The 18,369-nt window shown below is 34.8% G+C and overlaps 1 protein-coding gene across 1 annotated transcript in view; it reads right to left on the bottom strand.

The window, feature by feature from the left end:
• Positions 1–18,369, bottom strand: part of LOC145292219 (prolyl 4-hydroxylase subunit alpha-1-like) — a 94,999-nt gene that overhangs the window by 15,884 nt on the left and 60,746 nt on the right. The window contains exons 8-10 of the mRNA XM_080138540.1: positions 15,301–15,409; positions 7,307–7,351; positions 2,487–2,531 (exon numbers count right to left, since the gene is read on the bottom strand). Coding sequence (XP_079994666.1) covers positions 2,487–2,531; positions 7,307–7,351; positions 15,301–15,409 — 199 coding nt within the window. The remainder of the gene's footprint in view (positions 1–2,486; positions 2,532–7,306; positions 7,352–15,300; positions 15,410–18,369) is intronic.

The following is an 18,369-nucleotide window of genomic DNA, read 5'->3' as shown; positions in this document are numbered from 1 at the left end:
TTACTGCCATTTGTCTCTATATAAACAAGTGAGTGTCTTTCTCTTTCAACATCTCATCATGTAAATAAAAGTAGACGTCTCTCCGTGTCTGTGTGTGAAACGGAAAACATGTTTACGTGTCAATTGTTTGTTGTTGTTGTTGTTGTTGTTGTTGACGTCGATTGTCTTCTTTTTTTTTTACACAGTGGTCAGAGTGGTAGAGAAAAGGGCATCCTCCACTAAGCCACGAAGTCTATTTTGTCTTTTACAGTATGAATCCTATTTAAAAAGAAAAAAAACAAGGTATGTTTTATTTGATTCTTTTAATAATTAACCATCATAACTAGACACCCTTTAGACCAATTTATTGAACTTAATAAACTAAATTGATCATTGCGTGATCTCTCTTTATTCATCATCAAGCAAAGGTTATGTTTAAAAGATTCGCATGGCGAAAAATAGCGACGGATAATATATTATGATGCGATATACATATATATATGTATATATATATATATATATATATATATATATATATATATATTATATATATATATATATATTCCAATGAATAAACATTTTCGGTGCTTGTTCAGAATAATATCGAAAATCGAAAATCGAAGAACTGAATTTCAACTGATAGCAATGTCATCTACTTAATTGTGATGTCGAATTAATAACATAATACTACACTTCATAAAACATTTACTTTCACCATCCAGTGATCCGCCATTATTTTGTCATTTTTTTTTAAATGTAACTTTAGCAAGAGATGTAACTCATAGTTTGTAATATGTCTATTATTTAAGTAAAACTTTCAACTTTTTCGAAATTAATTTTAATTAATAATTAATTTTCTACTTTATCATTTCTCGTGATATTTTAATATGTTACTGATTTCGACAAGACAATTAAGTAGATGTCTTTAGTTTTAAGTGGATGTTTTTATTTTCGTTTTTGTTTAAACAAGCACCCATTATTATATGTAACTTGTTGGAACTATAAATTAAAACTTAAAATAAGAAAACACTTTTAGTATTTACAGGTTGAACCGTAAAATTGATGCCCTAGAAAAGACGACATGATTCCATTTCCGTTTGATGAAAACCGTTTTTTTTTTTTTGGTTGCAGCAGCAGTAGCAGCAGACCATCTACTAGTTGGTCAGTTATGTACAAATCCCAAGAATGAAAGGAGCCTTCTTTCATGTCTGAAAGTGACACAATGTTCAACGGACGAGATCGGAGATGCGCTGCTGTACAACTCATGTTTTCTACTGATCCAAATTATACAACAGAATCATTGCCAGCACCCTCAAAATGAAAATCCGGACAGTTCAATACTTGAGGGTACAGTTCATTGAAGTTTCCGGACACAGTTATGGTATTTGGAGCGGTTTCAAGTGAGGGTCATATCATGCCACCCCACATATTCGAAGTCAACACCAAAGTGTACTTTTTGTTTTATTTTACTTCAGTCGAAGTTCTCAGAAATCAAGGGGCCCACGACCTGGGGCTAACACTTGAACTCTATATGAGATACATAGATATTCGAATGTTCCATTAAAGTTCTTTATCTCTCAAACACTGAGTTAGTAAAGAAATTGAGAACATAATTTTCCTCTCCCCAATTAACAATTTTTATACGTTGTGGTATATCTTTCGTGTTAGTTTCATGGTCTTACTGGATTCCAGGACAAGAATTTATCTAGTCTGGTGGAGTATCCAGCTTTGTGCTATTACTTGAGGTAATATCACTTGGAGAAGGTGCACAATTCCTCGTAAAAGCTAATGTGGGCTAGCCATGGTGAGGAGATCTTATTTGGGCAGCGAATACTATGTGATTTTGAATATCTGGTCAGGATTTACTTCTATGGAAAAAGTATCCTCATGCCAGGTTGTTCTGACAAACCCCTGTACAGAGAGACCTTAGATACTCGAGAATAGTGTCTATTAAGCATTCAAGTTGTATTTGCTGAAGAGTGTGATGAAATCAGGTGGCCGATGGCAGGTCAGGACTCGGCACCGATCCACAAGTCCAAAGAGACCCAAGCTTGACTTCAAAAAGAATGCTACTACTTTGTACCGTTCTCTCACCGACCCCCCCCCCTCCCCCGACTTGAACCCGCTGGATTACTTCGTTTGGTCATACGTCGAGAACAGCACCAACATGACCTCCTACAACACCAAAGCCAACCTGATCGCCGCCATCCGCCAAGTATTCGCTAAATATTCGCCGAGCTCCCGCCGGAGCTTGTAGAAAAGGCATGCTCCCAGTTCCGGACTCATAACAAGGTGATGATTGAGGCTGAAGGCGGTTTCATGGAATAGATGTCAGCTCTATTACCTAATCAAGTTATCTGAATTGATTTTTCAATAAAAGTTTTAAAAATAAAGCTGTAGTGTTGTTTTCTTTAGGGTGACAATTTTATCGTTCTACCGTGTGTATAAAGAACAATCAGTTTTTAATCGAAAGTTTCCATTGAATCTAATTGTGTAAAAATACTTACCATAACAAGGAATGTTCCTATATTTCCCCCAAATGTTTTTGGCGGCTGTAAAAATAAAATAAAAATAATGTTGACATTCGATAACGTAAGCTAAAAATAAATTCTTATTTAGGTTCAATTTTATAATAGTTGCGCCGTTAAAAAGTCACATTCATTTCGCTTGATTCTCGTCCACATTTTTATTAGACTTAAATTGTTTGTTTGTTTGTTTGTTTGTTTTCTGAAACACAAGTGTACCTTGTACTTGAAAGTTGACAAATTTAAACTTTTATCCAAACATGCATCATTAGCGACTATTTTTATTGGTGTGGCCGATTATTGTTATTATTATCACTCTTCTTCTTCTTCTTCTTCTTCTTATCATTATTATTATTATTATTATTATTGTTATTATTATTATTATTATTATTATTATTATTATTATTATTATTATTGTTATTGTTATTGTTATTATTGTTATTATTATTATTATTGTTATTATTATTGTTATTATTGTTATTATTGTTATTATGATTATTATTATTATTATTTACTAAGTAGTAGTCACACAAGCCATCATTAAAGATTTCTCTTTGAGAACAACTTGTAGCATTCTCTGGAGCCTGAGTGACAACAATTCTCCCCAGATTTCGAGTACTCTCCGCCACTTTCGATAATATTTGCAGATGAATTTATGTTATCGTAACAGCTGCTTACAAATGATTTCTCGTTGGTAGCGATCATTAGTCTTCATTCGAATTTGGGTGGCAAAAAGCCTCCCAAAGATTCAGTTCTCTTTGTACTCAATCAGCGATGGTCTGGTTAGTGCTTTCTCTCCTCTGTCTTTCCATCCTCCTTGATCCTCCTTACTTATTTGGTGTAAAGCCAATTATTATTATTATTATTATTATTATTATTATTATTATTATTATTATTGTTATCATCATCATCATCATTATTATTATTATTATTATTATTATTATTATTATTATTATTATTATTATTATTATTATTCACTAGGTGTTTTTACGCAGACCATTATCAACCAGGCCATTATTGTTGTTATAATTATTTATTGTTTTAATATTATTCCATAATTATCTTTATTTTGGGATGTTTCCAGTTGGATTTGTTTTTGAACATCAGGTAAATTTCTTTAACCGTAGAGATTCAAGCGGTACCTTAACATTTTCATCATTCTAAATAGGCAAGCCTTTTGCAAAATTGTAAAGAAAATGGTGGTGTTCCCTGGAATCTAAGTGACATCAAGTCTCACCATATTTCCATGAAGTGAGGAATTACAGTTCTTCAATCGTTTGTGTTTTCTGTTTCATAAATGATTTTGTACGTTTGTAATTCGGTTTCGAGATCAGCTCCATTTCCACGCTATCAACCTGCTTTTGTCAAGTTTTTCAACTGATATACATTACTTGCACATCTCCCCCCTCTTCCGCACACTAATTACATCTACTTTATATTCGCATACGGGGGGGGGAGCGTTCCAAAATTAATGCTTCCGATTTTTTATTCCCCCCAAATGAATCAGAGAGGGTTGCAAATTGTATTGTTATGATGACTGAACTTACGCATTCATAATCTAAAATTTTATTTTTCTGTTGCAGATATTTACGGTATGAGACTCTAAGAAAACATCCCCTGTCATAGACATGCGTCAGAAGCAAAAATACGTCATTGAATTCCTTCATGCAAAAAAAAATGAACCAATCAACAATCACCAGCGCATGTTAAAGGTTTACGAAGCTGAGAAAATGGATTTACTTAGATCAACTATGTATATATATACAAAAGACGTTTCTAAAGTAAGGCCTCTTCTTTTTGTTTCCCCCGAATGGATCAGAGGGGGTTTCAAATTGCATTGTTATAATATAATAGCTCATACATTCATGACTTGAAAGTTTCATCTCTCTGTTGCTGATATTGACGGTGCGGAATTGTAAGAAAGCAACCTCTGCCATGGGCATGCTTCATAAGCAGAAATGCGTCATTGAATTCATCCATACAGAAAAATTGAATCGATCAACATTCACCGGCACCTGTTGAACATTTTTTAAGCTGATGCAGTTGATGTCAGTACAGTTAGAAGATGAGTTTGTCGATTTCAGAGTGGAGATAAAGGTATGAATGATAAGTACATTCCGGAATTTTACGACGGAGACATCAAAATAAGCTGGCAAAAGAACATTAAGAATGGTAGTGACTATATAGAAAAATAAATTTTGAAAGATTACTTGTTTTAATGGCACTACTCTCGTTTTCATATCTCTTCAACTTTTTGAATTAAAAATAGAGGCGTTATTTTTGGAACGACCATGGTATATACGGTTCAATCCATACACAATTGGCTATAAATTCGATACAATCATATTAATCATAGTAGACGAAAATATCTATTATTGACTTAGTTGTACAGTCGAATAGTTAATAGTTACCAGGGGGAGATTGATATAATTTATAGTTAAATTAACAATTTCTGGGATAATTTCGGCACACTGCTATGATAACTTCCAACTCCAAAACTCGATACTCTTTCAAGTTAACTTGCACACGACTACACACATAGCACGCCTTCTTCCAGCGGCAGACGATCTAGCGGTATATTCATCAAATTCTGTTATTACGCGAATCTCGAATACCTCCATTTTTTAGGTAACCGCTTATCGAAACCGAAATAGCTTGTAATTAAAAAAAAGAATAGTTCTCAGCGTTCGTACTACTTTCTACAGTCCGACCTGCTCAGTTCGGCTCAAAGAAGTATGTAGTTTGATATGCATTGATTTGCATCTCAATGATGATTCGATCCCCAATAAAACGTTATAAAGAAACAGAAGTCGAGACGATTGGGATATCGAGTTCTTGGAACCGAACTGAGTAGGTCGGAGCATAGAAAGTAGTACGAACGCTGAGAAGTATTCTTTCTTTTTTTATAATGCTGTACTGGATTTTTCCCTATAGAATGTTCTTAAAGGTTAGTTAACTTGTCTTGTTTTTAATCATCCATTTTGCTAAGCGCTATATAAACAAAAGATAATCCCTGTTTTTTAGGTTTAGAAAAATAAATGTTTATGATATCTACGATATAAATGCCAGTTTTTGTGTCTATGTACTTTTTTATACCAAACAGACACAAAATAAGTGTTCTCTTGATAAGCGTTGCATTGGATAAATAATATATAAAGTTTTATGTTTGTGTATGTTTCCTGAGAGAAATAGGCTGAGCGGAGGATAAAGAGGGGTTGAGAGATGGAAGGCAAAACGTGGAGAGAGTAAAGAGAGGTAAAGAGATATAAGTTTTAATAGAAATATGTTACACCTTTGCTCCGGGTAATGTAGCAATATATATATATATATATATATATATATATATATATATATATATATATATATATATATATATATAGTAATTTATAAAATATATATGGTGCATAATCCTAGAGTGGATGAAACGCAGAATATTCAGTGTAGTTTAATCGCCATATATATTTTATAAATTACTAACTAGCTCTCCCTACGTATTGAGCATTTTTGAAGCAAATACTTAAAGTTTACGCATAAATGTATACTTTTGTATATTAATTTTATGTGAGTAAATAAAGTAGTTATAGTTTATATATATATATACATATATATATACATATATATATACATATATATGTATATATATGCATATACATATACATATATACAAGGTGACCAAAAAAAAACGGGCTCCAAATCTAATTAGGCCCCGTTTCTTAGTGTTTTGGCAGAATGAAATGAAACTTTGGTCATAACTAGTTTATTATATTCAAAACATCACATCAAAAACACAAGGGTCTTTGGCATTTTTTTCTCCGTTCTACAGCATATGTTCTAGATGGCCTCCATTTAGCTTTTGTTTTTTGGGAGGTCACCCTATATATATATATATATATATATATATATATATATATATATATATATATATATATATATATATATATATATATATATATATATGGGTCGTTTTTATTCATTTTTGTCTAATTTACGAACAAAACTAGACCCAGATATTTACCAATATTTATGTTGTATAGTAAAGGAGTGGTGAGTGATTTGAAAGTTTCTGATTGGTTAAACTAGATCACGTGAACATATATAGTGGAAGGCTACTTTTAACAGAATAGTTAAGCCGGTGAAAATTATCATTAGATCACAAAGATGCTTTCTTTGAGATCAATCTGGAAAGAAAATGGAGACTAAAATCCGAGAGAATCATGAAACAATCAACAATCCGACCGCAGATTGTTGATGTGTCCTTAGTAAATAAATATAAAAAACGGAGTTTTTAATCATCTATTCATTCATTCGTCTTAAAGCAGATCCCAGCTAAAAACATTGTACCCGCATTCCAGACAAAAGAGGCTCATTTAGATAAAATTGTAGTGATTGTGACAATGACTTACATCAGAAACGCTCACGTGTCTGCATGTTTTGTAAAGTCCAGTTATTTAACAATAACAAAATGGCGACGCGCAGCTGATTTTATGCTCAACGGTCACGCAAAAGTCATGTGAATTCTCGTCGTTCGTATGCAAATATAAGATGATTCTTGGCTGCATAAAAGCATGCCGTTTGAAGAACGGAGAGTTTATTTGAAGAACGGAGAGTTCGTTTGAAGAACGGAGAGTTCGTTTGAAGAAGGTGGACCGTGCATACGTACTTCGTTGAGGTGTGATGGATTATTCACTTGAATCAACACAGAAAGCCAAAAAGCAACGAAGAAGTAAACCACAGACCACAAAAGGATATCTACTCTATATACACATGCAACAAACGATATAAAAATATTAGCAAATAATTACCTCTTTTAATGGCAAGAAAAAGCCTTGCACTCCAAAGTTACGAACCTGAAAAAAAGAAAATAAATATGAATTATAATAAATGTGAATCAAATTCAACCAACTGATTGCTACACTAAAAACTCCTTTAAACTATTGAGTATGTCCGTTTCCCTTTGTATACAGGTTGTCATCGCTTTGACGTTCAATTGGTGCTTTACATTAATGACATTTGTACCTCGTGTCACGGGCATTAAATCAAATCAACTGACTTTTTTCTATTTCGGAGATGTAACGGTTATTCTACATTATTGTGTACATATGAAATATTTTCTGTAATTAATTTTTAAAAAAGTCACATTAACAAAGTGACATGAAAGGGGAGATAATTCAAACTTGTAGGGAAATGAAAGATGAAGATAGATTAAAATCAATTAAAATTTTAAAGGCTAAGTAAACATTCAATAGATGAATTAAACATCAAATCTATATAAATAAAACAGTAAATATATTTATGTGTGTGCGTCTATTTGTAAATATTTAACCGATAAACTTTTGAACTACTGGTCACATAACACTGACATTAACAGAAAATAGTAATCATACAGCAAGAACGGTTTATAACGAGTAAAATCTTTGTTTGGGTGGATGAATAACGTGTACAGAAATATGTCAGCAAGTTGAAATAAAAAATGTTCATTTCCAATTGCCGATATTTTTCTAATACTTTTGAGCATACGCAAATTCATTCACAATTCGAAGTTCTTTATTTTTTTAATCTTTTTTTATATATAGATACGAGGGGCGTGCAATAAGTAATGCCCCTGACCCACTTCCATAGCAGTAGAGCAACGAAACTTGGCACAGTTATTAGTCTTTTTCTACATAAAAACCACCCAAAGTTATGCATTTCTCCCATCGTTTGATGCAGCTCTGGACACCGTTTTTGTAGAACACTCCACGTTGGTCCTCCAATCACGACGTGACTTCAGAAATCAAGGCTGCATCATCTGGGAAACACTTTCCTTTCAAAAACAACTTCATGGCTGGAAAGAGGTGAAAGTCAGAGGGTGCAAGGTCAGGAGAGTAGGGAGGATGGGGAAGGATTTCAGAACCACACGCCCATGCTTATGATCTGGCGACATGTGAGTTGTGGACCAGAGCGTTGTCCTGCAGGAGGAGGGTACCTTTGCTGATCTTGCCCCACCTCTTGATTTTGATAGCTTCCCTTAATTTCCTCAAAACTGAAGCATAATAGGCTCCTGTAATTATGGTACGCCTTGCCAAGAAATCTGTCATCACTACTCCATCCTGGTCCCAGAAGACTGTGAGCATGACATTGCCAGCACATGATAGTTTCCGCAGACCCTATACTAATCTTGACATCTTGGGCTATTTAGCGAATAGTAATGCGCTGATCTTCCAAAATGGTAGTCTCAACTTGACGGACAGATGCCTCATCAATGGCAGAAGGGGGGCGACCAGGTCTGGGAGCTGTTTCCACAGACTTCCGGCCATGTTTGAATTTACGATGCCAGCGTTTTACAAGGTCATATGATGGGGCATTATCACCATAAGTTTCTTTCATTTCATCAAAAGTCTCCTGTGGTGTGCATCCTTTCAAATACAAAAACCGGATCACTGCTCGACATTCAACAGGCTCCATTTCACACCTGACTCAGTTCAAACACCTGTAAAACAGAAATCACAATTAGTTCAGAGCTGTAATTTGCCACATAACCCGTAGAGATATAAATCATTGCACATGCCAAATTTCAGCTAGATCAACTGGAAGTGGTCAGGGGCATTACTTATTGCACGCCCCTCGTAGCTCAAACGGTAGAGAACGCGGCTTGGACACTAAATGTTCTGGTTTCGATTCTAGTTAATGGCCCCCAAATCATTTTTTTTTTTTTTTTTACTTTTTAAATCAGTATTATATATTAGGTACAATATAATATTCAATAGAGAATTGACTCTGTAATAATAGATACGAAATGAGCATGAATATAAATATATTTAAGTCTATTTTATTACCGGGCAACGCCCCTCCCCCTGCTAGTGATTAATAAATCAGTTTTAAATTTTAAAAAGTAATAATTTAAATAAAGTAAAAATTAACTAAACGAAACAATTAGAAAATGTTTTACATATTATTTGGATTCTTGAGTGTCATTTTCACAACGTTTCGGTCGATGTAACCTCTAACGTTTTTCAGGTGTATCTTGTCGAACTTGAGATTGTTCTCGTTCCGTCAACCATGACTGGATAGAGATCCTAAGTAATTCGCAATTGTATTTTTGGTCGCCCACACTCATTATTGAACCTTCAAGAAATGTCACTTTTACAACTGATTTTCAAAGCAATTTATCCTCTGCTCTACCGATCGTTGCGAACGAAGTACGAATTTTAGGAGACTTTAATTTATTTCATTTTTTAGTTGTCTATTCATTACTAATTATTATTATTATACATACACACACACACACACACACACACATATATATATATATATATATATATATATATATATATATAATACTGTACATATTTCTTATTTATAATTAACAGTTCCCATATCATGTTAAATGTTATACTAGGTCTACTTACTAATTGATTGTCCCCCAACATACGTGCTGTTTCTTTGAGTCGTCTTACTCTCCGCCGTTCTTCTCTATCTATAATTTTTACACCTTAGATACAATTCTGAAATCTGTGCAAAAATACTTCCCAGGACAGTCATTATCCCCTTAAAAAGTTTAGAACTATGTCACTCTTTAAAATTAAAGATGAAAATATTTCATATGTACACAACGATTTAAAACTTGTCAATTTTAGTGTTCTCCTCTTTGTTATCAGCTACGGCGCTACGTGCGTGATTGGCTTGTTATAAAGTATGGAAAAATATTTTGATTAGTTTTGCCAACTTTAATGGAATTTATATAAATGTATAAGCTAAAACAAGTTAGAATATAACAATTAGTATTTATTCATAGACAGAACAATTTTCATATGTATTTAAGACGAATGTGTATTTATTTGTATATTTATAGAACGACAATAGTATTTACTTTTTACAAATATTATGTTGTTGTTATTATTATTATTATTATTATTATTATTATTATTATTATTATTATTATTAAATGTTATTATTATTAAATATTATTATTAAATATTATCATTATTATTATTATTAAATATTATCATTATTATTATTATTATTAAATATTATCATTATTATTATTATTATTATTATTATTATTATTATTATTATTATTATTATTATTATTAAATATTACGTGCATAAAAGGTACATCCATGGACATGCGTGTGTTTAGCTTACAGCCGTCATCAGCATAGATCAAGATTAAACTTTTGACACCAGCATCTGCAGTCTGATGTTCTACAATTCAGCTACGATGATTCATCGCTTGATTGCACGGGGTTTCCTATCGCTTATAAATTTAATATTTCTTGTGTTTTATTTTTATTTTTGTTTTTGTTTTTTTTAGCGATATTAACAACTTCGAAACGCTGGTGTTTGTTTAGTTTTAGAAACATGCATGTCCATGCGTATACCATTTCTAGACCTAATAATATTTTATAACAAAATAAGAGGCGACTATATATATATATATATATATATATATATATATATATATATATATATATATAGTCGCCACTTATTTTATTGGGGCGTATTTTTATTTACTATTATTATTAAATATTATTACATGCAAAATTGTATATCCATGGACCCACATGTATCTAGCTTTTAGCCGTCATTAGCACGGATTAGGATCGAACTCATAAGTTCTTTTTAGCTATTCATATATATATATACATATATATATGAATAACTAAAAAGACTTTATAGCTCTTTTAAACCAACAGCGTTTCGAAGTTGTTAATATCGCAAAAATAGTAAGAAAAAGAAAAATCCCGTGATATCAACGAAGCGTTTGGTCCAGGAACCACTACTGATCGCACAGCACAATGATGGTTTTAGAAATTTCGTGGCGACGTTTAGAGGCTTGAAAATGATGAGCGTAGTCGTCGGTCATCGGATGTTGACAACGCTCAATTATGAGTCTTAGTCGAAGCCAATCCACGTACAACTGTTCGAGAACTTGCTGCTGAATAGACGTAATGCATATCATGATTTCTAACCTCTAGATAGAGATTAGAAAGACAAAACCCTTGATAAATGGGCGCCTCACGAATTGAACGATAACCAGAAGAAACGCCGTTATAAAGTGTCATCTTCTCTTCTTTTACGCAACAAGAATGACACGTTTCTTGACTGTGACTTGCGATGAAAATGGGTTCTTTATTACAACTGACGACGCTCAGCTCAATGATAAGATGCCGACGAAGCTCCACGACACTTCCCGAAGCCAGAGTTGCACCAAAAGAAAGTCATGCTGACTGTTTGGTAGCATGCGACCGGTTTCATCCGTTACGGTTTTTTTTTTTTAAATGCAGGCGAAACTATTACTACGGAGAAGTACTGTCAACAAATGAATGAAATGCACCAGAAACTTCGATTTTCTCTGTTTGCCCCGTCGCGTACCTGATTAATCCTTCATTCACAATAGGACAAAATATTTTCTTTTTCAGTTCGCTGAGCATTTCTTCGAAGTCAACATTTCAATCTTCACCGTTGAAGAGACAAGTCTACCAACACCGAAAAGTGGCTAGTCGACCATATTATGATTATTCAAGCCAAAAAGTTTTGTCAGTTAAAATATGCAGAATATTTAAAATACTTGGAATAAATATTTATCTTCATTAATTTAGAAATGTAAAATTGGTTAGAGAAACAGTTAATCGGAGTCGGAAGAGAAACAGACGATCGATGAATCGTGGTGGCTCCAAACAGAGGAAATCAGAAATAGCGATACTCAGAATCAGCGTGCAACTTTTCAAGAGAGAAAAAAACTTGCCAAAAAATAAAACCCGAGGCTCTCGCGTTCTTGGGGAGAATTTTCATTGCAGTTTTCCGTCAGAACAAAACCCAAGATGGACTAAATATGTTTCCTGATTGGCTAGATGTTAAAACCCCAATTAAATGTTGTCTGTCCTTTGTATTGTAAAGGTATTTATGTATATTTTTGTCCCGCCATGAACTGTAATTAAATGTACATACACGCGCACGAACTTTAGATAGATGAGTATACGTATATACACGCGTTATCTAGATGACTATGAATTTCAGTATATATATATATATATATATATATATGTATATATATATATATATATATATACTCGTTATACACAATAAAACACAGATACCCAACATGGCATTCTTATAATGTCGATGTCGACCACTGAACTTAACTTTTCGTAATATTAACTTCTTGCCCAAGAAAATCGTATATTTCTTTATATTCAAATTTTGTGATTGCCATATTTTATATACACATTGCCGTGTATTGCAATGTTGTAAGGTTAGTAGTAGTATCATATGGGCTATACCTCCTATACTGCTATTTTTAGCCAGTCTGAGAAAGTATCTTCAGATAGATGAGCTGTCGCATAGCCTCTTTTCAGTCGAGTGATTGAACAGTGTAGAATCAGGTAGTCTGTATCCTGAAGGTCTTCCTTGCACTTTGGACAGATTGGGGAGTCTACTTGTCTCCACCTTTGTTTATTTATTGCAGTCCTGTAATGTCTTGTTCTGATCCAGCTTGCGGCTACCCACTGCTTCCTACTATTTGTAGCAAAACCTGGGACACGCAAAGTTGATCTTCAATGATTTCCCTCCTTCAGGAGTATTGTTTCTCCATTCCACCTTCTATGTCTCAACTGAGTTAAAATTTTTGATTTTTGAGTTGTAGAAGGATTTTCGGGACTTGAGTCTGGATATATCTGAGGCATCTTTAAAAATTTGTTGGATTTGTAAGTCCTTTGTGTCCTCCCTCGACGTTTTCAATCCATTTTTGGTTTTGTTTTCCTTCCTCATGTGGGATGATGCAATTATCTTGCTACTGGCAGCCATTGTGTTGGGGTTGACTTCAGACATCCTGAGGCAATACGCATGGTTTCTCGGAGTGTTTTGTCAGTTTGTTGTAAGATTCATCATTATCCATCGGACCTTGCCACAAATATATAACATCACTTTTTTTTTAACTCACGCTCACTCCTAAGAAAATATGTTTCCACTTGGACGTAAGGGCTATTATTTGGGACCAGGCCTAGGAAAGATGAACAAGATGTTGGTTTACGTTACATTTAAACGTCTGCAAGTCAGTACAGTCAGAAAAGCAGGTAGCAGAAAGGAAATTCCAAAGTCTAACTGTTCGAGGAAAGAAACAATTAGAGTAGAAAACTTTCTGGCATTTAAGGATCTCAACAATGAAGGGGTGAGATTTTGTTGCTAAGCGGGTTTATCGGGGATATGTACGTCGAGGGAGCACAAGTCCAACGCGTTAATCAGAGCACATTCCATAAAAATACTTCTAAAAAAGGCACAGAGATGCAACGTTGCGGCGATGGGACGTATTAGATTGAAAACTTATTTTTGGACCCTATCCAAGAGGGAGGGGCAACAATACTCTATGCATCTTCTGTTTTAGTTAAGTTTATTCGAAAACGGGATAATCGCAGGTTCGAATCATGTTCAGATCTAATTTTTTTTTTTGTACTAATGAGTCGACGCTTATCAAGGATCAAGATCATGAGAATCGAGAAAAATGAGTTTGTCAGATGAACGGTGAAACAACACCTTGGGAATTGGTAACGGGGGTTGAAACCAGGCAAAATTTGATTATTTAAGAGGGGCCTACTTAAGAATTATTTCTCAAATTACTCGGCTTATCATTCACAGGAAATATGAACTACAACAAATACATTGATGACATTGCGAAGGTTGCTGCAAAGAAGGTGGGCGGTATTAACTTGCTCCCCCACCGAGCAAATTAGGCACAAGGCCGATTTTTAATGTGAAGAGTGAAGGGGAAATGGGGACCAACTCCCCGGGGAGTAGGGGAGCTGGATAGTGACAATTGGTATAAAGGGTTGCCCCTACATTGACCAAGGTCTTATATGTGGAGTTGCCCCCACATATGGTCTTTGCTTGCAGTATCTGCTGGAACAGATACTACACTTTGAGGTATTTATTTGCTCCCCCACTGAGCAAATTAGGCACAAGGCCGATTTTTAAAGTGAGGAGTGAAGGGGAAATGGGGACCAACTCCCCGGGGGAGTAGGGGAGCTGGATAGTGACAATTGGTATGAAGGGTTGCAACTACATTGACCAAGGTCTTATATGTGGAGTCGCCCCCACATATGGTCTTTGCTTGCAGTATCCGGATCAGATACTACACTTTGATCTTGGCCCGAAGGCCACAAAGGTGCCCCCGCGAGGGAGACGAGCTGTATTTATTTGCTTCCCCGCTGAGGAAATTAGGCACAAGGCCGTTTTTTAATGTGGAGAGAGAAGGGGACGGGAAAGGGAAAAGGGGACCAGCTCCCGAGAGGTGGGAAATGGGAGCTGGATAGTGATTTGCCAGCTGGCCCAAGTAGGGTTGCCCCTACATGGACCAGAAGATTGCCACAAGGGCAATGGTCTTTGCTTGCAGCATCTGCCGGAACAGATACTACACTTTGAGGTATTTATTTGCTCCCCCACTGAGCAAATTAGGCACAAGGCCGATTTTTAAAGTGAGGAGTAAAGGGGAAATGGGGACCAACTCTCCGAGGAGTAGGGGATCTTTATAGTGACAATTGGTTTGAAGGGTTGCCCCTACATTGACCAAGGTCTTATATGTGGAGTTGCCCCCACATATGGTCTTTGCTTGCAGTATCTGCCGTGACAGATACTACAGTTTCATCTTGGCCTGAAGGCCACAAAGGTCCCCGCGCGAGGGAGGCGGGCTGTAATTATATGATCATTTAATTTAATAACAGTATTATCTACGTGTGCGTGTCTATCAAAATGTAGAATTGTAAATTAAAACGATTGTCGAAAAAATATTTCATTATATTCTAATGAGAATAGAAATACGTACCTCCAAGTTTGAAAATAAAGTCGGTGGCACAATTAAGTTCTTCAGATTTTCAAAATGTTTCCTGAGTTTTGTCTGTTCTTTCACTTTGTGCTTAAAATTGATGGATACGCTGCAATACAAAACAATTGGAAATTAATGTATTTTATACCAATACAATTTCGGGGTCAAGTGGTTAACGACCCGGGCTGACGATCAAGTTCGAATTCAGTTTGTTCAAAATCACTCGCCATTTTCACTTAAGATGCTGTAGTCCCTCCCGTTAGTACCTGATGTCTTTCTAGAAAAATATCGGAAAACCCAATGCTAATAATATATTATTCGGATTCATACGATATGGTGATGAATACACTTATTACAAGAGGGACCGCGTTGTCAATATTCTAATGAAAGTGTTTCTTATATAATTATAATTGAATCCTCGTTCGTATTATTTGGATTCTTTAAACTACTGTTCTCATCTTGAGTGTGATTTTTACTACGTTTCGGTCGATGTAACCTTCCGACCTTCTTCAGGTGTATCTTGATGAACTCGAAAATGTTTCTGTCAAACTCAGGAATTTGGATGGAATTTCGAAGGGAACCCTTTGTTTACTTCACATGGGTAGCATGCTCTTGTTGCGTCAGCCATGACTGGATAGAAGTTCTAGGTAATTCACAATTGTATTTTTCCGTCGCTTACACTGAGAATTGAACCTTCAACCTTTGGGAGAATATCACTTTTACAATTGATTCTCCAAGTATTCTAACCACTGCGCCACGGGTCCTTACGGAATTCAACAATATACACCTGAAGAAGGTTGGAGGTTACATCGACTAAAACGTTGTGAAAATAACACTCAAGATGAGAACAGAAGTCCGATGAATCCAAATAATACGAATAACTTGCCTCATCTCAAAAAATCACAAACATGAATTGTCGTTGATTCGACACATTCCGTATGCGACCCTTATTCCAGCGGTTTTACTGGGATTACATCGTCAGCCGTAAAACCAGATAGCGTAATAACAGCATGAGTACAAGAAATATAAATAGAACGTGGTTTAAAAAATGTGAAATAGAACGTGCTTTAAAAAATGTGAAATAGAACGTGGTTTAAGAAATATAAAATAGAACGTGCTTTAAAAAATGTGAAATAGAACGTGGTTTAAGAAATATAAAATAGAACGTGCTTTAAAAAATATAAAATAGAACGTGCTTTAAAAAATGTAAAATAGAACGTGCTTTAAAAAATGTGAAATAGAACGTGCTTTAAAAAATGTGAAATAGAACGTGGTTTAAGAAATATAAAATTTCGTCCAAAACGCGTTAAATTTATTTCAATAATTGGCAAAATGAAAATATCAAATAGTAAAATAAGTATATAAAAACATAACAATCGTTGGTGACCCCCATTCAATTATATATATATATATATATATATATATATATATATATATATATATATATATATATATTCTTTAAAATAGTGGATAATAACTTTAAAGCCCCTCATAGATGTAGTAAAATATTTAATAAGAACACAATCAAAGTGTCTTACTTAACTATGCCAAACCTTCATCAAAAAATAATTAGTTCTAACAATAAAAATTTAATAGGATACAAAATACAAATATACCAAATATAGCAGGCTGTAACTGTAGAAGAAAAAATAGATGCCCTCTACAAGGCTCATGCAAAATAAAAAATGTAGTCTATAGCTGCACAGTATCACAAACCCCAAATTTAAATGAATTTAACAGCAACCATAACTCGACCACCCGATTAAATAACTACACCAACTTTAACCAATCTACCAATCAAATACAGACCAACACACCACATACCAATGAAACCCCTAATCTACCTGAAAATAATTATATTAAACAAGACGCAATCTACTTTGGTTCCACATCTGGACATATTAAGCATAGAATTTTAACCCATAAACATTCCTTTAAAAACCACTCCCTATTGAACCAAACCATCCTATCCAAGCATATTTGGTGACTCAAAGATAAGAATATTTCATTCAATTTGAAAATGGCAAATAATAGGATCATATAAAGGATATACACCAGGAGATAGATTCTGTGCACTTTGTACACAAGAGACCCTAAAGATTTTAAAATATGACGATATCAAAAATAGAACCACCCTCCTAAATTCAAGAGAGGAACTTATTTCCGCATGCAGTCATAAACGTTGGTTTAAATTTAACAAATATAAACCAACATAAGTCATTAAAAATATTACTTATTAATATTCTTTTCTTTTTTTTACAAGGTGGTCACCACTTATCAAGGCCAGGAAGCCACTCAGGGATAAGGGTTATTGTAAGTACAGTACGTTAGTGTGGATATTTAAAGTGTCTACTTAAGGGGGCGGTTCATCAGGAATTTGTTTACGTTGGACTTTAAGACATCCAAGTTGTAGTCAGGAGGGAAGCAGGCAGACGGAACAGAGTTCCACAGGCGTGCAGTTCTAAGAAAGAAGCTTTGTTCATGGAATCTACGTTTTGATTTAGGCATAGATAAAGAGTGGGGAAAGTTTTTGAAAGTGGATTCAGCTAGACGGGTGTTTTTGTAAAAGATTGGTGAGGGGGGACTAGAGATTGGAGTTCAGACGAGCACCTGCCATGGAAATAACGATAAAACAAGGATAGGCTCACAACGTCTCTTCTGTGGGAGAGAGGTTGCAGGGAAGAGAAAAGGGCATCCCCCACCAAGCCACGAAGTCTATTTTGTACTCTGTCAAGGCAGGATAGACTGTTTTTAGCAGCTCCTACCCAGATATGGCAGCAGTATTCTATCCTTGGACGTACTTGGCTTTTATATATATAGGGAATTGCATCAGTAGTGAGATATCTTCTGGAGCGGTAGAAGGATCCCACCATCTTTCCAACGACCTTGGCAACAGACTTGATGTACATGTTCCATTTCAGATCAGGAGTGAAGGTCAAGCCCAAAAGCTTGTCAAAACATGGGGCTTCTCCTAAACGAGAGCCATCCATTTCAATTGATGCCAGATGGGGATCAGAGCGTTGATGATGTAAAGATAGGAGTTTGGTTTTAGATGCATTAAAGGTAACC

The sequence above is a fragment of the Euprymna scolopes genome, chromosome 13 (assembly GCF_053919585.1).
Source record: "Euprymna scolopes isolate OS-2025 chromosome 13, ASM5391958v1, whole genome shotgun sequence".
Lineage (NCBI taxonomy): Eukaryota > Metazoa > Mollusca > Cephalopoda > Sepiida > Sepiolidae > Euprymna > Euprymna scolopes.
This window is presented reverse-complemented; position numbering and strand designations above follow the sequence as displayed.